Source organism: Hippocampus guttulatus, chromosome 2, assembly GCF_054856545.1.
Source record: "Hippocampus guttulatus isolate MCC_2025c chromosome 2, RoL_Hgut_1.0, whole genome shotgun sequence".
Taxonomy (NCBI): domain Eukaryota; kingdom Metazoa; phylum Chordata; class Actinopteri; order Syngnathiformes; family Syngnathidae; genus Hippocampus; species Hippocampus guttulatus.
The window spans coordinates 5,328,031-5,355,858 of record NC_141262.1 but is presented as its reverse complement, the minus strand read 5'-3'; the positions used below and the strand labels follow the sequence as shown (position 1 = coordinate 5,355,858).

The window sequence follows — 27,828 nt, the reverse complement described above, 5'->3', positions numbered from 1 at the left end:
GCCATTTGCGAATTTGTCATTTTGCCCGCCAAAGTATTTCAAGTGTTGCTTTGGTGTCATCTTGGTGCTCGGGAACTTTGTTGACATGATCTGGGTAGCTTCATATAGTTCTTTGCCGCCATCCTGTGGCATGGCAATAAATGTAAATATAAAATCATGTGTGCCTTTGGAATGTCCGCTAACTTAAGCTAACACACAATGCCAAACACCATGATGAACTAACGAGTAACATCAATAGGCACGGTCTTATAATACCTTAAGCAGCGGACATTTGAACACAAACAGTGAAGCAACACATGTAGACAAACATAATAGGGCATATATTATTTGTCCTCTGTCAAAATCAACTAATATTGTCGCAGCTTGAGTCTTATTTACACTTTGTGTGTCTATGTCTGTATTAAACTGCAACCTGTGGTCAAGGCGGAAACATTGAGGTACAAGTTGTTGTTTTTTTTTTGTAATAATGCGCGTGATCACGGAACAACTTGTAAGCCAAAATGTATTTGATTTTTTTTTCAACCTACCGTGTTATTCGCTAAAAAAAACCTCAACTGTATGCATATTTTGTACTCTTTCTGTTGCCACGAAATGACGTCAAAGTCCAGGCTCATAGGACAGTGATAATTGGTATCAAGGAAAGACAGTATATTGAATTGAAAATCTGAGAAGCCCTATCTTAGCATATTGTACACATTGTTCTGCTTTTAGTGTGTTTGATAAACAAAAAGGTGGCGGAAGCATCCTTAATTTTTTTTTTCCACAGAAAAATGCCACCAAGGTCTCATGTTTCATTGTATATCCTCATTTTTAAATGTGTTTTTTTTCATTTAGTTTGAGTCAACAAAACTGCATGAACAGCAGGATGGTGACCCCCACGGTGCGTCAGGCTCCATTTTTACTGCCTCTCCATATTTATGAAAGGTTCTCAGATTTAGCGGCTGGCTTATTAGTTTTACGTTACTTACGGCTTCTTGTCTCTCTGCGCACCGCTGATTTAGAGACGAGGGTGGAAGACGCGCTAACACTTTTATAGAAGCGTAAAGCACCACTGTGATGCTGATGGATGGCGGTGGGAGCGCCTTACGTCTGGCGTTGCGTGTTGAGGGTCAAACCCGAACCCTCCATCAGCCAGCGAGTTTATCCTCCCTCGGGTGAACTTTAAAAAATGTGCTCTTGCTTGCTTTTTTTTTTTTTTAACAAGCAGGTTTTCTCTACAGGGGAGACATGTTTCTCAGAAGCCCCTTATAATTCTAATGCCAGTTAAACATACTCTAACCATCATGCGTACCCCTTAAATGGCATGGAAATTAAAAAGTTGCTTATTTTCAAGGAAAAGAGTTGTAGTGATGATTAACATACTGTATATATATATATATATATATATATAATGTATATATATATATATATATATATATATACATATATATATCTCGTCCTACTGGTATGAGAAGTCATTTTTTTCACAAACAAATGTAATAATTAGCTAGGTAGCTAGCTACCTACCTAGATAGAATTTATTGCAAATTATTCAGCTCTCAGACCAGGGACCGCAGTTTGAGAACAGTTCTCTTAAAGGCCACGTTGGACCCATACTTGGTGATTTACTGCTCATACGTGTAGCCCCCCCACTCTTGTGAGAAGATTCTCAAAGGGTCTGAGCATGCTGACACTCCAGCTTTCATATCGGGGCAACAACGTCATTTTTATGGAGACGTATTGGCCCTCAGGCCAGGGGGTCTCACCTAGACCTGGCTCGTCTCAAAGCCTCGCGCTTGCCTCGCTCCCCACACCCGTCGTCAATCACTCAGGCACGGCCGCTTTGCAGATAATGCACAATTGGCTTTTGTTGTGAAAGTCTCTAATGGCAGGGTGTTTATACTTCACTTTTAATTATTTGAGAAAAGTACAAGAGTTGGTATTGGAGGGAGTAAAGTGAATACTCCGACTGATAATCCGGCCAAATTTGAGCATGTTTCATCAATTCCGAACAAATGCAACAAAGGCCCTATTATTTGGCTATTGTCAAGTCAAGTCAAGTCAACAGTATTTATAGAGCACTTTCAAACAGCCATCGCTGCATACAAAGTGCTGTACATGGAGCAATTTAACATGCACAATAAACAGTAAGACAAATCGGTAATAAAGGCGGTCGAAATCACCAAACAGAAAAACCAAGAACAAATCTAAGTCATGCTGAGTCGAATGCCAAAGAATACAAGTGAGTTTTGAGGAGGGTTTTGAAGATGGGCAGCGAGGAGGCTTGCCGAATGTTCAGTGGGAGGTCATTCCAGAGAGAGGGACCAGCAACAGAAAAGGCTCGATCCCCTCTGAGCCTCAGTTTAGTTCTTTGTACTTCTAATAAAGTCTGGTCCACAGACCTGAGGCGCCGGGCAGGTGTGGAGGGGCGGATGAGCTCAGAGAGGTACGGTGGCGCGAGATTATTCAGAGATTTGAAAACAAATAAGAGGATCTTGAAAATAACTCTAAAATGAATGGGGAGCCAGTGAAGGGATGCCAGAGTAGGAGTTATGTGCTCCCTCTTACGAGTACCAGTCAAGAGGCGAGCAGCGGCATTCTGGACCAGCTGAAGGCGCTTAATGGAGGACTGGCGGACTCCAAAGTAAAGGGCATTGCAGTAATCAAGCCGGGATGTGACAAAGGCATGAATTACTGTCTCAATGTGTTCATGTGAGAGGAGAGGTTTTATTTTGGCCAGCTGTCTAAGGTGAAAGAAGCTGGATTTAACAACGGCACCAATTTGCCGATCGAGTTTGAAATCACTGTCCAGTTTAAGGCCCAAGTTTGAGACTGTTGACTTAAGATAAGGAGACAGGGGGCCCAGGTCTACAGGATGGGATGTACAAGGGCCACTGGGACCAAACAATATCACCTCTGTCTTCTTTTCATTGAATCTCAAGAAATTTTATGCCATCCAGGTTTTGATTTCTTCCAGACAGGATAGGAGTGGCCTTAATGAGAAGGCGTCTTTCTTGCTCAGTGGGACATAGATCTAGCAGTCATCTGCATAGCAGTGGAAGGGAATACCATGTTTCCTTAAGATGGAACCCAATGGGAGCAGATACAGCGAGAACAGCAGAGGCCCCAGAATTGAGCCCTGTGGAACACCACATGACAGGGGAGCAGTGCGTGACTCAGAGCAGCCAAGGCTGACACAGAAGGTTCTGTCAGCTAAATAGGACCTAAACCACTCAAGAGTAATAAACCTTAGCCTGAACCCTGAAGCTGTTCAGTACATACCGATTATCGGGTCGAATTTGAGGATTTTCTCCCCGTTCCAATTAAAATCAGCAAAGACTCGATGATTGGATCTTTCGAAATACTAAACTGAATTTCAACTAGAACCTTTTCTCTACCCCTAACCCAGGGGCCGGCAACCCAAAATGTTGAAAGAGCCATATAGAACAAAAAAAACCAAAAAACAAATATGCCTGGAGCCGCAAAAAAATAAAAGCCTTCTTTAAAACTTACAATGAAGGAAACACATGCTGTATGTATGTAGGAGACTGGACTGTCTCAGAATTGTTAATGTTATTCATTCCTTAGTTGTCTGTTCACAAACGCCCCCATAGAATTTATTTTGTGATTTCCTCGCTTCATTTTTTGTTTTGGTGCATTATTTTCACTTTTCTTAGTGTCAGTGAAGTGATCATGAATTTCCGTTTTTCGGAGGCTGTCTTTGAACGCCTCTCGAGTCGAACGAGAAGAGAGAAGGCACGGAGTCGGACGCAAACGTGTCTGTGTTTGTCGAGCCTGTTAAAAGCATAAAATAAAGTGTACGTTTTAAAAAACCAACACCACAGCTCTCCTTTTTCGGAGCTGCAACATGTATCTATATCTATTTGAGCTATATTAGCCTACTATCAAAATCTTTTTCCATTTTCAAACATTTTATATGAAGCTCCAGGGAGCCACTAGATGTCGCCGAAGAGCCGCATGCGGCTCTGGAGCCGCATCTTGCCGACCCCCGCCCTCACCCGAACTAACCCCAAATTTGTACACTAAACCTAATTCTTTTCCTGGCAAATTTTAGCCTGAACTCTGAAGTAAGGTGCACAAATACCGATAATTGGGCTCGCTTTGAGTCCGAGTCCAGCCTTCTTTTTGAAATCAGTAAAGGCTCGATGATCACAGCTCTTTAGCTCTTAACCCTAATTTGAACCTGAACCCTTTCAGGGTTGAATCGATCTGTGCGTGGTGCGCACAGATCGATAACCAGGCAGATTTGAGTCAGATTGCCTCGTTCTGATCACTGTGAGCAAATATCTTTTCTCTACTGTTCACCCGAACAAACCCAAATTCAAACATTAGCCAAAACCCAGAAGTGGTGTACACACATCGATCTAATTTAAAGTTTGATTTACCCACTCCGATTATTGTCACCAAAGATCATAATTGTAATGAAGACTATCGATTCTTGGCTCTCTATCGACCATTGGTCTCTAAAGATGAACAATTTGTACCTAAACATTGTTCTAATCCTAACAGACCTTAGCCTAAGCCTTAACCTAAATTTCATACTGATAATTTGGCACACTTGGAGCCCAATTTCCTTCTCCAGATCATAGTCAGCAAAAACCCGATTGTTGGATATCTCTTAAATATTATCCTGATGGATTGTCCAGTGGTTTGGAGTGTGTTCTGCTCGGAAAATAGTCGGTGCTGACAACCCTGAATTCTTTTCTTGTCCCTATAGGGCTGCCATAGGTCCCCAAGAATGTGAGTGGCTGGGTGCTGTTTTTATGCTTTATTAGCTTTCATGCATGTAATTCCTTCAAGTCATCTTTGAAAACAAACTCTCCCTATTGGTACAGATGAAGCCTCGACCAGAAAATCTTTCATCAGCTTTTTGCTTTCTATGCCAGTGGAGCATAATTCATATTTCTTCAAAATGAAATGGAACCTTGCTTGGAATAACATTCACATTAAAAAAAGCTCGTGTCCTTCCCAAGTTTCCACGTGAGATTTTTCCATATGGAGCTCCACTTGGGTGGAGCACTTCTTCTTCCTTTTTGGGGAGGGGGAAGGATGACAATCTCCAACAAATTGAGTATGAAAAAAAAAGTTTCTCTTTAAGTGAAAAGTGGATGTACAGTATGTTGTCATCCGTGGCTCATTAACATTCTCATGCCAATTGTGGCCCTTTTGATTCCAAACCAGATGAACAAAAGCTACTTGAACTATAACTGTCTGAGCCAGGGTTGCTTGTACTAAATTGGAACCACTAAAATCGAGAAGTAAATTCCACAAGCCATTAACATTTCTAATACCACAAGAGAGACATTTTCACTGGTTGAATGCTCATACTTCATTGTCTATACTGCTTATCCTAATTAGCAAGGCGGGCAAGCTGGAATCGATCACAGCTGACATTGTGGCAGGAGAAGAGTTGGACTGCAGTTCGAGACAAACAACCATGACAGTGATGCCCACTTCATTGCTGGAATTACATTCCAGACCTATGACAGAGAGAGCCACACACTTTATTTTGAACACATTGTAAAAAGCATGTCCCCCCCCGCCCCCCCCAAAAAAAAGTTTAACAGAAAAGTTTTCAATATAGCTGGGGGGTAGGGGATGGGCAAATGACAAGTCAGCCAGCGTCACAGAACACATTGTGTTCCACTTTGGAGGTTCCACTGCACAACCGCAAAGTCAAATCTAATCACTTTGTCATCATCTGCATTACATGGCTGCTTTTAAAGTTGTGCAGCCAGACATTGAGAAAAAAAATGTCTCCATCAGTTAGTGAGGACCAAAGGAGTCGCCACACAAAATGTTCCATGGCAAGATGGAAACTTCTCTATCAGCTTAAGATCAGAGCTTTTCTTGTGTTTTCCACTCAAAGTGGGACCATGTTCACAGCTCCTCCACCCAAAAAGTGGACCTGCTACGACCATGAGATAGGATCGACTAGCATGCAATGGCGTTGGCTGCTTCCGCTAAACCGTCTCCAACAATAACACAGCAGTATTCAGGCAGATTTAACCATCGTTCGTTCCTATCGGGCCAAATTACGTTGCCTTGTTTTCAACCAGAGCACATATTCAGCAATGGTACAATGTGATGATGTATCCGTTATGAAATATTTCAACAAAAACTACAACACACAACAAAATATCAAAGGGATTATTTTTTTTTAATTGTAGAAAAAGTCTTGGACAGCTACGGTATCAATATCTGATACTGTATCGATATACCACAGTATCGATAGTGTGTCCCACCCTTAGAAATTATTGAATGTTTCTATAATCACTGATGAAAACATTGTTGAACAGTTGAAGGAAATGATCAATAGTTTGATACAAATACGAAAGGCCTGCCTTGGTTCTGACTGGTCCCTGCTAAGGGGTGGAAATCTTAATACGGTCTGACAATATCACGCAACAATTGTTGTGTGATATTGAGGAAATATCACATAATAACTGGTACGAAAGTGAAGAAGCTAGAACTTGAAGAATTGAAATTGATACTGTATCTTGACTGAGTGATATCGATATGTGGTATCAACACGTTGTACCAAGTCCTTTATGCTCGATCAGTAAATCTTTTAAAATCACCTTGTAAGATATCAAATGAAAAGTTACTGTCATGGTATCGCCAGTCTCCTCAAAATAACATCGCGACCCACTGCAGAGAGAACCCAGTAAAGTGACCAGTTCCAAAAACCCAGCCCATTTATCTGGAACAAAAACGTGGAAATCTGCAGGTCGCGATACTTCTAAAGCCGGTCGCTTGGAGATGCAGAGGGCATAGGGAGAGCCGACACTAGTGCCGCTTTATAAAATTAAGCAATTAGGGCTGCCGGGCTTGTGAGATAGAGACAAGAAAGAGCCTTCTCTTTTTTCCCCTCCTGTTTTCCATACAGGCGCACACTGCCCGCGCTCTCGAAGCCCAGCATGGATTAATCACGGCGTCTGGCCGAATGAATGGCCGCTTCACATGGCCGAGGCCTCTTAGTCACTATTAACTCGTGAGACAATAAAACTCTCGCCGCACAGTCTGCTCGCTCCCCTTGGGCCTGCCCTGGCCACTTTGTCCTCAGGCTATTCTTGTGCATTGTTTCGAAATTTTTCGTCCTTTTCCTTCATTTTCTGAAGGAGTCAGATTTTGAGTTTGGTGGCGAAATATGACACAAACACGGTCCTATGCGCTTTTCTTTCCTTGGCAACTTTTTTGTTAAAGTACGCTGATTTCGATTTTCCACTGCACAGCGCCGACTGCTTGCTTCAATTTGAGTCGCACGACGGAAACTGTGAAGAAGAGAGCATCGGTCGGAACTAGACATGCCAGAAAATGGGGCGCTGTAGCAAGGTCGTGATCGGGGGAAGCTAATCCTGCCTTTTCCAGCGTTCAGTGTGTCCTCAGAGGTTGCAGTGATAGACCAAGACAAAGTGGTGCATATTTGGGAAATGGAGAAAAAAAATTGTACATCTTGTTTTTGTTTTTAGACACCCAAAAATGTTGTTGTTGAAAAGGTTTCCATCCCTTTCTCTGATACCCGCAAATAAAATCCAGTGTGACCACTTGCCTTAACATATCATCTAATTAATAACTTGAATTCCATTCAGTATCTTTGGCAAAATTTCGTTCGTAGAAGATTTCCTTCCAATCTGACTGAGCTTCAGGTATTTTGTGAAGAAATATAAAGCAAAACTTTCAATATGCAGATCTGCAAATCGAGTAGCGGCACAGCTTTGAAGAAATGTGGAAACTTTGCATGGTTATGAATATATTTGCTAGTTACTGAAGTGTCCATAGGGTAAATAGCAGAAGTAGATGAAGGAGAAATACTCTCTGGTTGTGTTTTCTGTCTTTCGACTTTTTATTGTTGCCATTTGTTTCATCCACTTGATCCGCAGAAGCAGATAATCAGCATAAGCAGAAGAAAAGGTCGAGGGCCATTAGAGCCCAATTGCACACTTGTTGTTTTTGGAGCCGCTTGAGTCAAAACAGTTTTGCCGGAAAAGTCAATCTGTTGCAGACACGAAAAAACAACAATGCGTGTGGAGGCAGAGCTGGCGTTTAAGCGCGTCTCATACCCCTCAGTTATGCCCCCTGGATGTTTGGATTCCAGCTGAAGTGTAAGGTCCAGCAAATAATTTATATCTGGCCAGGGAAAGAACCTTTGTTCCTGTGACAAGGACACAAGCATATCATTTCAAGTGATAAAGCTTCATATTAATGTTAGCCTCGTCAATTTGAGCTCTCCTTTCCCAAAAGATGCAGACGAAATAAAGTACCGGTAGTCCACATCTGGGTTGACCTTTAAAACCGCTAAGCACCAGGACTGATGCTTTTAACACCATAGTAAAAGTACTTTTTACCTCATTGTATCATATAGCGAGAAAATAAATCATTTATCGCCCTACGAAAATTTCCCAGAGGAAGCAATGGGACTTGATCTGTCCAGGTAAAGTGTTAAAATACAGTTCATATTATTTCTTTTTTTACACACATTCTAACAATTCCTGTGTGTCTTAATAACAAGGCTCTGGCATGTTTTGTTGTTAAACTGTCCAAAACATCAAAAATCTCAGCTCATTTGCTGGTCTTGCTTCGAGCTGCATTTTTTGAGGAGGCACCCCTGTCTCGTGCAAATGCCAAGTTCGACTTTCATTGCCACGATGAGCGGAGCTCGGGGGTTGTCACAAAACGAGCGGGTTCTACTTGTAGCGGCAGTTTAAAGACAAAAAAAAAAAGGAGTGCAGAACGTAGAAGTATGGATTACATTTTCTTTCATGGATGCAGCACTTCATCACACTAGCATCGCAGAGTGGTGCTGTGAGCTAAAACGAATCTATGCATCCAACAAGAGAAATGGCAGCTCTGCTTATGCTTCCCATTTAGCCTTGACATCACAGTGTTTCAAACAATGCAGTCGGGCTGTTGCTTGAAAGTGGCAAACCTTCGTCCCGCCTGTTTGCCAAGTCAAAGGTGGAGAAATGAGTCCAACTGTGACATTAGAATTTGGCAAAAAAAATCAGCCTTGCTCATTGGCACATTTTCGGAAATAAGACTGACTTGGTCAGCTGACTCTTTAGATACTTGTTGAAATCATCCTGTTTTGATCGGGCGGTCCTATCTTGTGCAAATGAGCCCCAAATTCTAACATGTTGGTTGCATTTGGAGACAGATTTTGCCCGAAGGTTGGAATTGTACAACTGCAGGAGCATTGGACTTGAGCACTTCTGCTTTGAACGAATCTCTGTCTGTGTTTTAGCCTCAGCCGGGCTTTGGCTTTGGCTGTTATTCTAACTGCGGAGAGCTTTCATACGGTGCCATCTCAGAGGCTGCTCACTTACACACGTCATGTGTTTTCTCTTTCTCTTCCAAGTGCTTTCCGCTAAAAGCCACTCCATGTCCTTTGAGCGAATCTTGTTTTGAAATGGAGAAATTTAAAATCTTTGTTGGACCTCTGGCTCTTGACTTCATGCTATGCTGATGAGTGAGTGGCTTAATTTGTCAAGTAAAAGTGGTCCTTTGAAAAAAAAAAAAAAAAAAAAAAAAGGAGCCAGATGTCTTTTTCTCAAAAAAAGCAGCTCAGTTCATCACACATTCATTTTCCTGGCAGTGCTACAACACATTGCACATTTCTTTTCCCTAAAAGTATTTTGATATAGTATTACACCTTTTTAAAGCTCCTCCTGGTTACATTTGTTTAGATGTATTGCTTTCTTTTGTTCTTTTGAATGGTTGCGATAACAGCACTTTTAAAAGTTGCTACCGTACTTAACCAGCTAAGCTAACATGGCTAGCTCCCAGTTACATCTGTTAGCGTTTTTTTTTGTTTTTTTTTCCCCGAAAGATTGTAATACTAGCGATTTTAAATGCTTAGCCAGCAAAGTTATGGCTTGCTCCGAATTACGTTTGTTTAGGTCTCTTACTTTTTTGCTTCGTTTGAATGATTTTAACATATAACTTTGAAAGGTTGCTCCTTATTCAGCTAAGCTAACGAGGCCAGCTCCGCTTACATTTGTTTAGGTCCATTGCCTTTTTTCCTCTTTTAAATGACCAACAGTAAATAGAGAGAGAATATAGCTCCCAGTGTGGTGAAATGTCGGCTAGCCTGTAAATCCCACCAATCCACGGTCTTAAAAGTTGATGGCTGCAGTCACTCACTTCTAAATTTGGACACAGTTACAGATTTAATTAGTGTCAGTGGAGGTTTAATTGTGTCGCTCATTTGTTTCACAACACTGCATGCATTCAGCAAATATTGTAAAATTGGATTAGTTATATGACTGATGTAAACTGTGGAACTTCTGGTTCAAGAGTGGTTAACAGTGCAAATTACTGTGTGTGCTTGGGAAGCGAGCCTTTGCCATGAAGACAAAACAGGGCTCATTTGACACGTCCTTTTTACAGCAACAAAGCGAGTGGTGTTAGTTCAAGTGGTGTTCCTATCGTCCTTAGAATAAACCGCCAAGCCAATTTGTACGAGAGACTTCCCATCACGTCGACTCTTCATCTGCTATTTTTGCTGGCTCAAAATCCACATTGCATCCCTCCGTATGTTCCCCTACTCACTGACAGCCTCACTTCATTAACTTCCAATATTTGTCAGCTGTAGCAACAATACTCAGGAGCGTCCAAAAGGTCTCCCCAGCTGTTGATGCCTTAATTGCGGGAGGCAGCCACGATGGTTGTCTCATTGGGGCATTGGATGCTCATAGATTATCGGTTTAAAAGAAACACATCAACCTTGTTTTCCAATGAATGGGTTTGCTTTCCAAACACAGCTGTACACATGGAATTGCCTTATTTGACTTGATGCGCAATTTGTGGAATAAATACAGTGGAAAGATACGTGTAACCATGTGCCATTTAAACAAAACAAAACCCCCCCCCCCCCAAAACATCCAGAAAATATCAAGCGTCATAAAATGCTTTGAAGCAGACTCTTTTGTCTGTGGAGGTTATACCTTTTTCCACAGGAATGACCGGTTTCAAATTCACTCTCAACCATGTCGTAAAAAAAACAAAAACGAGAGAGACCAAACCATTCAGCATCATGAAGTTCTTTAATGTTGACTTTCGATTACAGTTTTAAACCGGAATGACCAATTTCAAACAGAATTCACCTTTAACCATGTGACTTCACACCACCTGTCATTAAATAAAAAAAAAAACCCACAAAAAAACCCCAAAAAGGAATCCATTCAGCATTTACAAAATGCTTCAATGTGGGCTATTTCTATTTAAATCTATCATAAACAAATGAAACCTGTCATAAAGAAAACGAGGCCGGTCATTGAGCATCAGGAAGTGCTTGAATGCAGACTCTTTCGATTTTAGCTGAGGGTGTCCAACGTCATAGCTTTTTGAACAGGAGTGAGCAATTTCAGCAAGAAAAAAAAAAGAGAACACAACCAACCACCTTTATAAAATATTTTAATGCAGACTTTTTTTTCTATTTGTTTTGAGTTTTGCCATTTTGAACAAAAATATGGAATTTAAACCTAAATTCACCTTCAGCCATGTGACGGATGACCACCTAAAAAAAACATCGAGCATCATGAAGTGTTTTAGTGTGTTCCCTGAATATGTCTTTTGAGCGTATTTTGTAGTCGCCTCCTTATATACTTGAGCTTTATACTTAGCAGTCCTCTGGTATGCGCTAATAGTGAGAGGAATTCGCCACAGCTTTTGATGCCGTTTGTTTGCGAGACTAATCCACACCAAAAAAGCGCCTCTCGTTGGAACCCTCGCAAACCCGTGCGTGATTTATGAGCTGAACTACAATAAACCCCGAGTTATTCATGTGGAAATGCTTTAAGTGAGGGGGATACGACAACTTGGCTTCATACGCAATAAATGCATCACATCCTATACGCTTTTGTGTTTTTTGGGGTATTCCTTATGTTTTCCCTTTCGGCGTATGGGGACTCGAAACATCGTATTCAGTCTTTCTATGCACTTTATCAGCATTCAGGTGGAGTGAGACGCACCCAAAAATGTCCCGCTGTTGCATTGATGCCGAACGTAAATGACAAAATCTTCTCTCGGGCAGGATTGTCACCACGGCAACCTATGTACGGATTGTGAATGGGATGGCGTTTTTTGGCAGTTTGCTAATCATTACCTTACTCGTTAAAATTCCCCCTGTGGATCAGAGCCGATGTTTCCCACACAAACAAACAGTCACAGGCACGTGATTATGAGAAAAATTAGGGGGGGAAAAAAGTGTTCGCCAGGCCTGTTGCGGTGTGTTTGACCACCACATTCTGCGTCTGTCTGACCTTAATCTGGATTATTGGGTTTTTTTTCCTTTCCTGGATTAACAGCCCAGGGTTCAATTAAACATCATGCAGAGCAATTGGTTTGAATAGTACGAGTGTTATCTTCCCCCCAAAAAAGGTAAAAGAAACCAGAGAACTTTAATGTTTTGTCCATGAGAGCTGAGGTTTTAGGACACATTTTCATTTTTTGGAGGGGTGGGGGCAAAACCTTTTGAAAACAACAAGGCTAGATGCATGAAAATGTATGATGCAAAAAAAAAAAAACACAAAAAAATATTTTACTCTGCTTAACAAACATATTCATAAGAATTAAAATTAGGTGCATGAAAGCGGATTTATCAGATACTTTTCCCATTTTGAACGGGAATGATTTCAAACTGAATTCACGGTCAGCCATTAGATGTAAATATGAACACAATTTTGCTTGTAAGCATCAACATGAACTTGAATGAAAACTCTTACGATTTCAATTGAGTCCTCTCAATGTTATACCATTTTGAATAGAAATGTGGAAGTCAAAACTGAATTCACCTTTGACCAAAAATATGACTTATTGCCGCCCCCCCCAAAAAAACCAAAACACAAGACAGAAACAAAAGCAGACTTTCTCTTGCATTTGGTTGTTCTAAACAAGGTTGAGGAATTTCAGACTGAAGTCACCTTCAGTCATTTGATAATAATCATAGTCATACAATAATGATAATCCAGTATTGCAAAGCGTTTTAATGCAGACTCTTTCATTTTTCAGTTTTGCCCCTGATCCTTGACCATTTTGAACAGGAATGTTTGATTTTAAACAGAATTCATCTTCAAAATGACTCAAAAAAAACAAAATGCAAGAGTCTATTCAGCATTACAAAGAGCTTGAATGAGGATTCTTTCATTTTCAGTTGAGCTGAGGATGTTGTACCTGTTTAAATGAACACTGACTACGGTAATTTGACATCAATCTTACACTCAAGCAAGCAAACTCTTTTTCAGAGGTCTTAAAGCCATGAGTGATGGAATACCCAAAACGATGAGCTGGCTAAGTGATGTCATTGGTAGAAATAAATCTGTATACAATGATATATATACTGTATATACAGTATATATATATACATATATAGGGCTGGCCTGAAGGACAGCACAGAGGCACTCATCATGGCTGCTCAGGAGCAGGCCCTGAGCACCAGAGCCATTGAGGCCCAGATATACCACACCATACAAGACCCAAGGTGTAGGTTGTGCAAAGAGGCACCTGAGACGATCCAACACATAACTGCAGGGTGTAAGATGCCGGCAGGGAAAGCCTACATGGAACGCCATAACCAGGTGGCTGGCATAGTCTACCGAAACATCTGTGCGGAGTATGGACTGGAAACCCCAAGGTCAAAATGGGAAACACCTCCGAAGGTGGTGGAGAATGACAGAGCGAAGATCCTGTGGGACTTCCAGATCCAGACTGACAAGATGGTAATGGCGAACCAACCAGATATCGTGATCATAGATAAAGGGCAGAGGAAAGCCGTTGTAGTGGATGTAGCGGTCCCAAGTGATGGAAACATCAGAAAGAAGGAACACGAGAAACTGGAGAAATACCAAGGGCTCAGAGAGGAGCTGGAGAGAGCCTGGAAGGTAAAGGTGACAGTCGTGCCTGTGGTGGTCGGAGCACTCGGGGCAGTGACCCCCAAACTAGATGAGTGGTTGCAACAGATCCCGGGAACAACATCGGACATCTCAGTCCAGAAATGTGCAGTGCTGGGAACAGCAAGGATACTGCGCAGAACCCTCAAGCTTCCTGGCCTCTGGTAGAGGACCCGAGCTGAATGAGGGACGGACACCACCCGAGGGGGGGTGAGACGAGGAACTATATACTGTATATACAGTATATATATATATATATATTTTTTTTTTTTTTTTTAACGGAATGGGCTTAGTCAAATGTATCCAGCCTAACTAATTTTAGTGATGTACAAAAAATATATATATTCAGTTGTTGTCGTTTAAACTCTTTGAAATGGCTAATCATATGTAATGATAACAGACGACGTGCTGACAGACCGATCGTATCGATTTATGGGAAAAAAAAGATGAAATTGACAATATTTAGACGGACAAGGTTTTCACTTGACATCACTCATTTGCTAAGCACTTCCATACCAACTCTCTGTCTGCAAAAGAAAAAGTAGCGCTGAATACCAACTTAAACAATTTTGAGATAGCTGATTAACTCAGCCTCCACAGCGGTTTCCGTGAATGACAGGTGGCAACTCTCAAACTTCCCACTTTCCTGCCTCCCTCCCTTTGTTCTTTTAGTCTTTCTTTGTGTCTGTCTCCAAGCTCAGCCATAATACCTTCAAGCTTTCCTCCCTCCAGTGTTGCAGGGTCAGCCCATCAGGTCAAAAGTTTTGCATTGTGGGACACCCGAGGGTGGAAAACCCGGTTTAACACAAGGACGTCATTTGTTCACTGACCTCTGCTGGGGCTCTGAAATATTTTATGGATCAGGAGAGGGAAATGAAGGGGCGCCAAAGGGTAGCAGGGTGGGGATGGCGGGGCTGCTAACTTCTGTTCTTCATTATTGTCACTTCTGCCTAAGAATACTACAAAAAAAAAAAAAGAGGGGCCTAGTGGATATTCAAGAATTTGACGGAAAACAAATCACAGTTCATTATTGTTCATGCTGGAGAAAAACGATTAAAAGAGCAATTCAAGCTCAAGACAGTCCACTTTGACCACTGTCGTAGCCAAAAAAATAGCAAATGGATATTTGGCCAAACCATTAGGTACAGCTGTAACCATCAGAAAACATTTCAGCTCCCTGCAGACCAAAACCACAAAACACAAAACTGGACTGAAGATGGCATCATTTTCACTCAAATATAACACAGTTTTGCCCCGAAGCATTTCCTCCGCTTGCCCAGGTGTAATATGTGCTGCTTTTTGTTGTGTTTGCCAGGGGGCAGTGTAGGGCATGTATGCAGACACTTGTGGCTCATACGATACAAGACAGCTGCAGCTACAGTAGAGTGCTTTAGAGAACATTTAACATAAAATATCAGTAATACAACAGAACACATAACATAAAACGCCGACAATCAATACAGCTGTAACAATTATTCCTGCATATGTGCACAAAAGTGGAGTCATATAACACTTTGTTTTTCAAAGAGTCGAAAGAATACACTGGTCAAAAGCAAACCTTAATTAGAGAGGGATCTATGTGTCATTCAAAGTATTTTTGACACTGATTTCAAAAATGCCATTTTTTTTCTAGTACATCAGGTTTTTGACATATTTTCATTTTCTATTTTTAAATTTGACCTATAAAGCTTGCACAAGCAACCGGTTCAGGGTGTCCTCTGCCGACTGCCCGAAGACAGCTGGGATAGGCCCCAGCACGGCCCGCGACCCTTGTGAGGATAAAGCGGTTCAGAAAATGGATGGATGGATGAAGCTTGCACTAGACGGACTTTACTATGCTCTGTAATTTATTGCTGTGACTTGAGCTGTGCAGTTCCACCTGGGCTGAATTGAATCCAAAATTCATGAATATGACTAAACATATGACATACAGTATATTATTGCTATTATTATTTTTACTATTATTATTATTATTAGTAGTAGTAGTATTTTGAAATCCTGATGTGCAAGAGAAAGAAACAGGGCGATTTGGAATCAGCACCAAAAAAAAAATCTATCTTGAAAAGTGTCCTTGCATTGCTGATTAAAAAAAATATATATATACAAAATCTCCACAGTTATACTTGCCATTTGAGCAGGGTTATATTGTCTGTCTGTTGGTGTTGTTTCACCATTTGTATTAATACTTATTAAAATTTTTATACCAACACATCGATCCTAATTCTGCTAGCCCTTGTGTGGCGTTTCACATTACATGTTAGCTTTTAGCTAACATAATGTAAATGAAGCGTTTTATGAAATAAACATAATGTAATTCTCTTTATTTCCATCTTAGTATTCCACTCAACTTCAACCGGGAATGTCGATGAGCAAAACAATAAGCAAGCCCACATGGACTCTTTTCGAAGAGCTATTTGCTGTATGCTAAGGTGCCCACCGTACGCTTCAGGAGGGCAAAAACTTTGAATGTCAGGCTAGTAACATGGTATTGGCGGTGTTGTATCGGAGCACTTCTGTGAGCGATACTGCCAAGTCATGACAGACTTTGAAACTGTGTTAAAAGCGCAAACATGACTAGCTGGTTATCTTTCAAGTGTCAGAGCGAGGCCTCATTGTGTCGTGTTCCTGCTCCCACTTCCTGTTTGAATGGGAAATTCATCGCATTGAGGAAGTAATCAGTCCTCCTGTGACCCTCTCAGCAGCGCCAGCACTTATTCTTGTTGACTCACTCGGAGCATGAACGCTTTGCAAAATGTTCGGCAAAATCTAAAGCCTGACTCCTGCTGACTTTCTTTTCCGCCTGCATGTTTTTTATTTTTGTTTTCAATACCACTGCTCCTAGTACACCGAGGCCATGTGCAGGTGCTTTATTTCAGCAGTTTGCAGTCGGACTGTGAGCTCAAGTGCTCTTCACCGGGGCGCCTCCGTTTTAATTATTGAGGAGGAGGTGTTCACCGTCTGTTTTCCCAGCCGGGCAACCAGATTGAAGCTCAAATCGTGGATTTCACCGTGCAAAAATAACACTGCACATGCATGTGTATAGTTTATTGTGTAAGATGCACAAACTTGAATTCTGAACCATCTAGCTCTTCTCAGCCTTAACGAGTTGTTTATACATTGTTGATTATTGAGTAAAACTTTATTTATCGACCTGATAAACAGCAACAAGTCATGAGTAACTCATTCAAAACATCGGCTCGGTGGTTCATAAATGGTAAATTCATGGCTTATTAATGAGTCGGCAATTCATTTGTTAAGTATAAACTGTTTAGAAACATGCACCATAAATATAAATCACTTTTATATGATGATGTATATCAAAGCAAAGACTTTAAGATTTTTCACTTTTTTTCGTTTTTTTCATTTAAAAAAATGTGAATTTGAGAAATGCTGCTCTTTCCTGAGCTGAGTAAAGTCCTTAAAATCCTTCTTACATAATAAGTCAATCATATCAAGACTGCAATTGAGCAGAGCATTCATCAATATTTAATATTATTGACCTTTTCAACCACGTCCATTGACGAAAAAAAGAGATTGGCTCACATCTCCTATCCCATTTAAATCCGCTTCAATTCCAAGCCGCGACTCTCAGTTCCACATATGCATCCGCGCTGATGCTCCTTTCTTCTCATCGTCAGCCCCACAAGCCATCCATCCACCAAGCTGCACATGAAAGTCATTGATTAGCAAAATGGCTTTGCAAAGATTTTTTTTCTTGAGCTTTGCTTATTAAAAAGGTTCTTAAGGCTTAAAAAAACAACTTTGGCTCGTTAGTAACACATTTAAATTGAATTTTTAAACCCCTTCTAAATATACCCATGAAAGAAGCACACAACACCATTTTTTCCTTTTTTGTGTGTGTGTGTTTTTTTAGGTGTTTTATTCACTCACTGATGGGAGTGAAATGAAAAATGTTAGCAAACTTTCAACATTTTCCAATGTACTTCACCTTCCAGCCTCAATTCTAAAGCGATGATGCCAAGCCTGACAGTTGACATCTCAGTCAGGAATCATAATCGTCTCATTTCAGTAGCCGCTGTCACAGATGGGCTGTAAATCTTCGAGAGGCTGCCCCGAATTATGTGGAACCCCAAAGGAATGTAGAGCACAAAGCAAGTAAGCGCTTGCTCCATTTTGGACCCTTAAAACGCAAACTGGGAATGAAAACTGGAAGATAATCAAATGTGTAGGCGACATGGGGAGTCCATTGAATTTTTTTTTTTTTTTTTTTTAAATCCTCTAATGAAGTCTCGGAGGCCCGAGATCGTGTCCTTAGCCACGACGCTCCTTCCCATGCGGCCTTGAAGGGCATACAAATGGCCCATTAATTAAGATGGATGGACCATCCGAAAAGTCCCATCTTCATGACAAAGCCCTAGGCTGGGTATGCAAAGTCTTGTCAGGTGTCCTTGTCGCGGTGAAGGAAGTACGTACAAAAGGATGCATGAAGTTGAAGGAGGTGGGGGGGCGGGTTGGCTTATTTGTCGCGCACATATGAATGAGCGGTGAGTGATTGGTGCACCGCTTTTGATTGATGACAGAACAAAAAAAGGCGGAAATTCAATGGGAAGACATTTGCCGGAGGGCATTTTTTTGTCCTCGCAGTCAATTTGAACATTTCCTTGTCTTGTCTTTCTCTGACTTCATTATAGATATGCTCAGTGGTTTTGCACTGCAGTTTAAACCCCAAAAGGTGGAAAGTAGGTTCACAGAAAAAGGGCGTTTTTAACAACAACAAAAAAAAAACATCAGGAGAAGGATGAGTGCTGCATTCTGACATTGCAGTTTGTCAGTGATTACAGAAAATACTTGAGTCATCGACGCCCTGCTAAAAAGTTTCTTAATTGCCTTGAGTTGCCCCTAGATGGCAGAAAGGCACAACATGAAGCTCCTCACTCACTTCAACATAGTTTCTAGGCACCGAGACTCCACAAGGTCAGGCTAAAGCAATGCTTTTGTATGACAGAGGGCTTTGGCCTGGTGAGGAGGAAAATACGCAAATAGTTTTGAACAAGATGGTTATGATTTTTCTCATTGCAAACTTTTCCAGATTATTGGTCTTTTGTGAAAGAACAGACAATGTCAAGGCATCGCCCACTGAGCCTTCCATCAGTTTACTCCAAAGTCATCCCAAAACTGTTCACAGCCTTCAACCCTCTTGGGTTTTTTTTGGGGGGGAATAGACATTATTAAGTTTAGTCTTTTATTTTTTGAGACTTTTTGAGCTTCACTTTTTGAGTGACGTGTCGTGTAATGTAAAATATGTGCCTCGACTGAAGGGTGGGGAAACACTGCTTTATCAAATCGTACTTATGCATTGTACAAACCCAAATCTATCATACAAATTTTGTCAATACAAAAGTTTTGTCATACAAAGTTTGAAAGAACAGTCTTGTGGTTCTCCAAGAGTAGACAAAAGCTTTTGAAGGCATTTTCTCTCCTTTTTATGAGATGTAACTGGAAGTAATTGTGTCTAAAGTGAAGCGGTATTGCCCTCTAAATGATGGCTAACATCAGACAACAAAGACAGAAGAAAACCGCAACATCTCCACAGCATACTCAAGCGCAAATTGGCTAATTATTTTTGTTGTTGCCTTTCATCTCACAAGGATGGAGAAAGTGCTTGTTTTCACGTCTGTCTGACCTTGTAATGCAAAGCTACGGAATGTGGTACATTTTGGTGATTTCAATGATGCTTTTGAACCACGCTCAAATTTCAAGGAGCTTTAAATCGTCTCCTGCTTCATTAGCACCACTCCAACTTTGGGTTAATTGCACTTTCCATTTCGCCCTCAAAGGTTGCGATAATTGAAAAGGACTTGTGTGGCAGTGTATTGCAAGGGTGCTCAGGTAAAAGATCAAGAAAAATCTTGGGAGTCGAGCACGCCTTGCAATTCAGTTCCACTTATTTTGTCATCTTCAAATCTTAGAAATTGTAAAAGAGCGAGCTCCCAGTTTGGTTATGGCCATTTGTCCTTGAGACTCTTTTCGTGGGCCCAGTTGTGATTGAAATGTCCACACAATGTTGCGTTGATCAGTTAAAAGGGTGTCTGAGCGCCCCCCCCCCACCCCCCCGCGAGCTTCATTGGCCTGATCACATCCATTTTCACCAGGATAAGTAAACGTTTGTAAAATGGGTGAGTTGTCATCCTGTTGAGATGATTTGTAGACGAGCTGCGCACCGCACCTGTAATAATTTAAAAAATAAATTTCTGGAAAGAAAGGTGTCTGGGTCCAGATCAGGGCCACAGACCACTTCTTGTGGACCGCTGGTAGTTTTTTTTTCTGCATGTAATCCAGCAGGAACTGAATCCAGAACCGCAATGAATCAACATAGCGGGCTGCATACCCTCGTGGGTGATTTGTTTTGTCGGATTATGGATCCATCTCAAAATGCTCAGCTTGGCACGGGTTTTCAGTGGGCTCGGAGGGGGTCTTGATGTAGATAAACAATCTTTTAACAGGTGGTGAAGGGGTCCGCCGAGAGGACACTGATCCCCTTGATTAGAACCACTTGTCTGACATTGTCTGGACTCCCTTGGACACATCGCCCACCCCTCTTCTTCCTTCTCATTGGTTACATAAGGCTCAGGTGCTTTGTGATCCAGTGCAGACTCTCCTGTTTCGTTTGTCACTCTCCTGTTTTTTTTTTCTGCTGAAAAGTTTGGGGGGACTTGTGGGGAACGCGAACGTATATCTGACTTGAGTTGAGGTTTGGCTGGCGTCCAGCTTTTCGTCCGCGTGCGAGTCCCCATCTCCGGCCCGCTCACATTCCCCCCTTCTCGCCAGAGCTTGTGCACTTTAGCCCGAAGCCCTGATGACTGCGGTCGGAAGATGAATTACACCGCAGGCTTTTGTTTGACAGAGCGAGCCGGTTTGCGATTAAATGCGCCAAAGACGCTTTATGGAAGAGATCCCTTTGTCCTGTCTTGGACAATTTGTCAAGACGGCGCTCTTACCAGGGTGTTTGCCCCTTTCTGGAGCCAATCACTAACCAGATAAATAACGTAAAGGATGTTGAATGCAGTCCCTCTACCGCTTGAATTTCTATTGGCCCTCTGCAGGTTCTTTCGGAAGGTGGCCGTGAGGCCTGGGCTTTGTCAAGACGACCGGTCGTCCATTTCCAAAGTAAAGTGCATGAGATATTGTTTCAGACAGCAGGGACTTTTTGAGGAAGGAGCAGTTCCAACCTAAATTCAGTTTATAAACCCCGGCAGGTCTGATGGATTGGTAAAGGAGTTGTGGGAATCCGTTTTTGCAGTCTTTGCTGATAATGTCTGGGCGCGGTTCTTAAACGGGTGCTGGTTTGCAGTCAGTGGCAAAGATTAGACGTAACTGAAATATGAGAAGGCTTTCTGATGTGTCTTCTTGAATGCTTTCTTTCAATGACGTAATCGGCTTGATTCTTAAACTAAGGGACCCGAAGTTGTTTGAATCTGCATTTCTTCGAAATGGAGCAGATTAAAAAAAACACTGGTCCTGTTTCAAAGGAACTTCCAAAGTGAGCGTAATAATTTTTTTGTGGTGGTTTGTATTTTGTTAGTTTGTTTAAAGGGAACATAAAATTGACTTTTTAATAGCTTGTGGACAAATAGTCGGGTCTCTGAAGTGCCTGCCCACCCAAAGTGTGAAAGTACACAACCAAATTCATGTTTTGTGAGCTGCCTATTAAAATGAGCTGTTTTGAATTTCAAAATAATTTTGCAAGTAAAAGCAGCGTGCTGAGCAGAGCTTTAGGGTTGTTTGGGGCATGGCAATATAGCTCAGCACATTGGCGGGGAGACGGGCGTGGCATTTGAGTTTGGCACCACTCTGCAACCAAACTGACAAGCGGAAAGAAGTGCCGCCTCCATGAGTGAAAATACGATCGCATCTGAGAAAAGCGGTCCTGTACTCCATGACCGCAGTAGAAAAAGCCGTTGTCCTCAATGGACACGAACCTCAAAATTTTGATGGAAAGGGAGTCTGACAGTGTCGGAAGTTCGGCGTGATGAAATAAGACAGCAGGATGTGTGGGATTCCCAGAAGCAGGTGAAGGAGAAGATTTAAGACCGTCCAATCCCAGTTTCCTACTTGATGAAGTGTTATATTTGGATTTCAATGTGCATTTGAAAGATGAGGTTCCTCCAATGGAAATTGCTGTTTACAAAGTCAGCCCTTCAGTGTGAAGGGGCAGAGTGTAATGAGAACTTCCTTCGGGTCTTGACGTCGACTTGTCAACGGCTTCTTACAAAAAGTTTAATCATCCTGAAGTCATCCCCGCTTTATTCCCATCAAGATTTTCCTTGAAAGGTGTGTTTTTGAGGAACTGGAATTTCTAAACATGTCACTTGGAGATCCGTGTCGCTAAAGTGAATCCTGCAGTGGAATCACAAGCCAGCGGTTTAATACGTGGAATGTTTCAAATAATACAGCTCCTGCTTTTCCAATGGCGAACTTAGTAGACGCAGATCGGATTTTTGTCCATATTTAAAATGGGCCCCTTTCAAACTGGGAATCATATGAAAACCTTCACCGTTTTGTAGCTTTGAGCAGGAAAATGACTCCAAGTGACATTTTTTTTCTTTTTTTTTTTTGCCTCCAGCGAGAGCCAAGATTCCCGAAACGTTCCTCTCACGTGGCAGTGGTAAGACGGAACATTAATTTTGGTATATTCCGTGTTCTGTCGTTTTAAGCTCGGCGGAATGTCGAATGTCAGCATTGGAAACTCCCAACACATGGCAACCAAAAGGAATTTTGATTTGTTGCGGTAGAAGAGGTCAAAACTCACTCTTATATTACATTATTATTTCTATTTTTCAGACTTTCTGGGATAACTACCTGTCAAAGCAAGAACAATCTCAATCTTTATTAAGTCAGACTAGTCTGGGATACTAATGTAAGCAAAAACGGGCCATTTCTTTTACCTTTAAATGTCATTGGTAGACAAAATTATCTGAATGAAATACCCTCAAGATCAAAGAGTTTTGGGGAAAAATAATTGATCAAGTCACAAAACTCCTGAGACTTCAATTCATTCATTCATCTTCCAAACCGCTCCATCCTCACTCGGGTCGCGGGGGTGCTGGAGCCTATCCCAGCTGTCTTCGGGCAGCAGGCGGGGGACACCCCGAATTGATAGCCAGCCAATCGCAGGGCACACAGAGACGAACAACCATCCATGCTCACATTCACACCTAGGGAGAATTTAGAGTGTTCAATCAGCCTGCCATGCATGTTTTTGGAATGTGGGAGGAAACCGGAGTACCCGGAGAAAACCCACGCAGGCCCGGGGAGAACATGCAAACTCCACACAGGGAGGCCGGAGCTGGAATTGAACCCGTTACCTCTGTACTGTGAAGTCGACGTGCTAACCACTGGACGACCGGGCCGCTATGTAAATTATGAGTCTCTGAATAGCAACACTTTTGGCTTTGACAGGACAGTGCATGAAAATGGCGGATCTTCCCCTGCTTGGCTGCCAAGGCATGGGTGGAGAAACTCTGAAAGGGGCATTATTATGTAAACCCAAAGTCCGGCCTGGGGGCCAAATGTAGCCCGTGTTCAAATTTCTACTGGTCCGCAGCCTCTGGTATAAAATTTATAATGTGTGGCTTGTCAGTACTGTTGACCACAGTAGAAAATACAAATGTAAAAATAATTATTTTATATGTCACTAGAAGATGGCACAGACCTGTGGCCATGCACTCGAGTGCTTTTGGAAATGCCTGCCTCGCCGAACACACCGCTCTCAAAGTTGTGTTAGGTGTCAGAGTGAACCCCTCGCTGCATGACTTTTGCGTGGCCCTTTCCGTGCGCTTTCTAAAATGGAGACTGTAGCGAAGAAAAATAAAGTTGGGACAGGGAGGGCCGGTGCTCCCAGGACTGGTGGAAATTGGCATATATTGTTTTCAAGGAGTTCAATATCAAGAGTTAGGACCAGATAAAACAGGCAAACCACAACAAGGTGACTGGTAACGAACATCGTGAAAAATTAAAGCAACTCGAAGCGGAATGGTCACCCGGGGAGAACATGCAAACTCCACACAGGGAGGCCGGAGCTGGAATTGAACCCGGTACCTCTGCACTGTGAAGTCGACGTGCTAACCACTGGACTACCGGGCCGCCCGACTTCAATTCATTGAAAATTAAATTTAAAGTTGGCAGACCACTTTTTTTTTTTTTTATTGATTTGACATTTTACAGTGGTAATCTTCTTTTCACACTTAGAAAATAGTGAGATGGGTGAAGTGCATTTCAGTTTGGATGTGCCAAGATCATGAGTCATTGACCCTCCCCTAGAATTGTTTGCAATTGCTCATCTCAATACAAAGGTAGTTCAAACAATATATCTATCTATATATACATATATATCACGTCACAAACTGTGATTTCAAAACACTTTTAGATAAATTCAGACTCATCTTCCAACATTGCCCTGCAAAAAATGGCGAACAGATTTGGAATTTCATTTAGAAAAAAATGTATCCTTCGTGCACCTTGTATATCAACATGCAAGACTCATGCAAGCCAACCCCCCCCCCCCCCCCTCGGAAATTCCATATAACACCACAGGCTAATAAACTAGAAAAGATGTTCGTCTCTCCGTTGTGATGTATGACTTCAGCCGACTTCTTTGACACTAATTCGATTTGGACTTGACTTTTAGGTATCTTACGGCATTGCAGAAAGAGCACAAAAGCAACAGATGAGTTTTTTCAGCAAATGCTGGTGATAGGTTCTTCAGGAAAAAAAAGCGATTTATGATTATTTTTTTCAAAATAGTGAACACTACTTAACTCACTTTTATTTAAAGAGCCCGTGAGAAAGATGGGTTTTAAAGACCGTGAATATTTGGGCTATATAGTTTTATAGTGGCGTCAGTTATCTTTCCATTATTCTTTCCAGTGAAAAGCGCTTCCAAATTTGTACAAACTGTAAAAACGACATTCCACTTCCCATTTCTGTGCGTGCGAAATGCCAACGGTATCACCTTAAGGGAAATAACTAATAACACATAATGGAGCATGTAAGAGGACCACTTGAGCCGTGAATCATTCATACTAGCGCATTAATAATACAAGTCTGGAGGCGCCATGCAATTTGAAACAAGGGGTTGCGTGAAACATAATCATTTAGCGTGTAAACAGTGGCTTTTACCTGCCCGATGCTCTGCTCCTCTACAAGCTAAACTCTACCTCTTCTCGTTACTCTCTCTCAGAATCAACAACTGCTCCCCCAAATAGGATTTTGAAATATTCCCCCGTTCCCCCACGGGGCACGGCGTGGGTAACGCGAACGTCTGGAAAAAAATTTATCATTTCCCAGACGGGCACTTCTAACCTAATTAGGTTCGTCCTCACAAGTGGGCCTTGCATTATTTACACATCAAGGGGACACACACACATGCACCCGGGTTTCAAAATGAATATTCATTGTTTGTTGACTTCGCCCCGTTCCCTCGGCTCGAGTTAAGTTGTGAGTCGTTGTCATTGCGGCACGTTTGGCCGACTTCTGAGACAAGAGGCCTCTCATTCTTCTTCAATTCTCACAGCACTTATACATGCCCGGCAGCCTTGGCCCAACACGGGCGGGGTATACGATGGACTGGTCGCTAGTATATTGCAGCGCACCGAGAGACAAACACATTCACACCAGTGGACGATTTCGAGTCTCGTGTCGGCAATGTGGCAGGAAAAAGTGCAGGCATAGCATGCAAACTCAGAAGGTTTGAACCCTGAATTTTGGAACTGCGAAGCAGATGGGCTCCCATCTGGGTTGCTGTGCTTCCTAAAATTCAACTTGAGTTTTTACTTCTGCGTAATCTTCAGTGCTCTTTCCCGAACGGCACATTGTGGCAGCTGTTGGGAATGTTTCCCTCGATTGTTGGCAAAAGGCGGGTATGCGCAACCACGTCCTTGAGACTCATTGTGTGCTCGTTGCATACAGCAGGAAACTCTTCATGAAAACCAAACCCATTGTTGACATTTGACTGCCTCTCTGTTCACCCCATTTCCTATTTGCATTCCCGCTCACACATGTATGTTGGTATTTATTTTTATTTATTTTTTGCAGGGTTGGGAGGGGGCGCAGTAATGAAAGAATCCTCCCTAGCTATCGTTATCCTCCATATTCAACGAGGCAATTAAACTGCAAGCAAAAATGTCGGTTATGTTTCAAAAGCGTGTTTACTGACTTTGAAATGCGTATCGGGGTTAGTGGACAAGGCTGCGGGGGGAATCGGAGTTTGAGTTGTGGAAATGTAATACGGCCACAAACAGACGGGGAAAGATCTGAAACCGCAAACGTCTCACTCGCCGTCTCCGACGGTTCGTAGACATTTGCTAAGCTTGACTAACGGCTGATCAAATGATTTGGGAATTAAAAACATGATCTCAGAATAAGCCTTTGTCAGTCCCGAAAAGGGATAGTTTTGTAGCAGCAAAGTGAGTCGTAGCTGCACCCAAGAATAGTATCATCATAGAATAAAAAGATATCCATGTACGTACTGCATTTGCAATGGCGGGTTTACCGAGTGCGGTCTTGCATGAGATGAGGCGTACGTTACTCAGAATTGCATCATTTCTATAAACAATGAGCAAACCGTGCATTAAATGTCGATTAGCGTAACAAGTCTCCGCACATGGCCCGGAATTTATCCAGCCGGGGGGTCTGCGGTCGCCCGTGCTGTGTGTTTACTTTTCTCTCTCGGACGCGCAAGTGAAGCAGGTCTTTACTTTGCTAATAGCGTAATGCATGTTTGCTATGCAGCCCTGTGGGGTGCGTGAGGTCGACCTGGAACCCTCGCTGTGGTTCCCTAAGCACCACTTTGAGACAAGCCGACCGGCGTATTGTATCAGGAATAGTACATGCTCTAATATCGCTTACAGAGACAGAAATCGTTGCTATTCATGTGATATCAATGGTCAATTTTATGTACCCAAAGGAAACATTGCAATGTTCGCAAATGATCCACAGCTACGGATTTATTTTCAGTAAGCACAAAAAAAAAAACAGTGTGCTGTATGTTCACTCATATCTCTTCAGGTCCATTTTGGCTTTAACTGAAACCTTGGTGGTCCTTCCCTCCCCGCAGGTGGAGATCACGCTGCAGGACGTCAATGACAACCCGCCTGTTTTCCCCAACGACATCCTGGACGTAACCATCGAGGAGAACGTGGGGGACGGTTTCAGGATAATGCAGCTAACAGCCACGGATGCAGACAAGGTAACGGCTCCCCAAGTTTCTGTTAGGCCTCGCAGTGTTTTTGCACCTGTTTTGCACTTGGATTTGGAATGGCTTCAATATATAGCCGTACGATGCTACCTATGAAACGTTGTGATTTACAATGAGACTCTCATGAATTAGGAAATATGGACATTTGACTTTGTATGTGAATTGAATGGCTCACTTGCCTGAGTCAGTGAAAAGTTCAGACTTTTTTTTTTTTTTTAAATCCTTTAGGTATTTTGACGAAAATCCGTCACAGACACCTGAAAATAGTTTTAAACTGTGTCGAAAACTGTGTATTATGTCTACCTTAAACGACCATGGTTCTCTGGTAAGGGAAGCCTGTGGTACAGATATAAGTCTTGTTCTCAGTGGAACACCAGAAGTGGATTCAAACCTTTTCATTGCACTAGTTTACATTTGTGGTTTTAATGTGATGAAATGTGAAATGGAGTTTTCTCCAACTTTTCTCTGTTGCAAGGTAAGCACTGTATATGTCCTATCTGCACTGCTATTTGCTCGTTAACCAAAGGTTTCAATGTCAGCGCTATGAGAATTGTGTCACTCAAACCACACGGTGTAAATCCAGTGTCGTGTATCAACATGAGTGGCTTCTTCACACCACCGTGACCCGCTCGTGCCACTTGAGCAACAAAGTGGGATTACGGGCCGTGACAGACGCTAGCTCGGCACGGCTAAAATTAGCCTCTGACCTTTGTCGCACCTGAC

General features: G+C 42.1%; 1 protein-coding gene across 1 annotated transcript in view; it reads left to right on the top strand.

The window, feature by feature from the left end:
• Window positions 1-27,828, top strand: part of fat4 (FAT atypical cadherin 4) — a 111,908-nt gene that overhangs the window by 31,118 nt on the left and 52,962 nt on the right. The window contains exon 2 of the mRNA XM_086106102.1: window positions 26,965-27,096. Coding sequence (XP_085962228.1) covers window positions 26,965-27,096 — 132 coding nt within the window. The remainder of the gene's footprint in view (window positions 1-26,964; window positions 27,097-27,828) is intronic.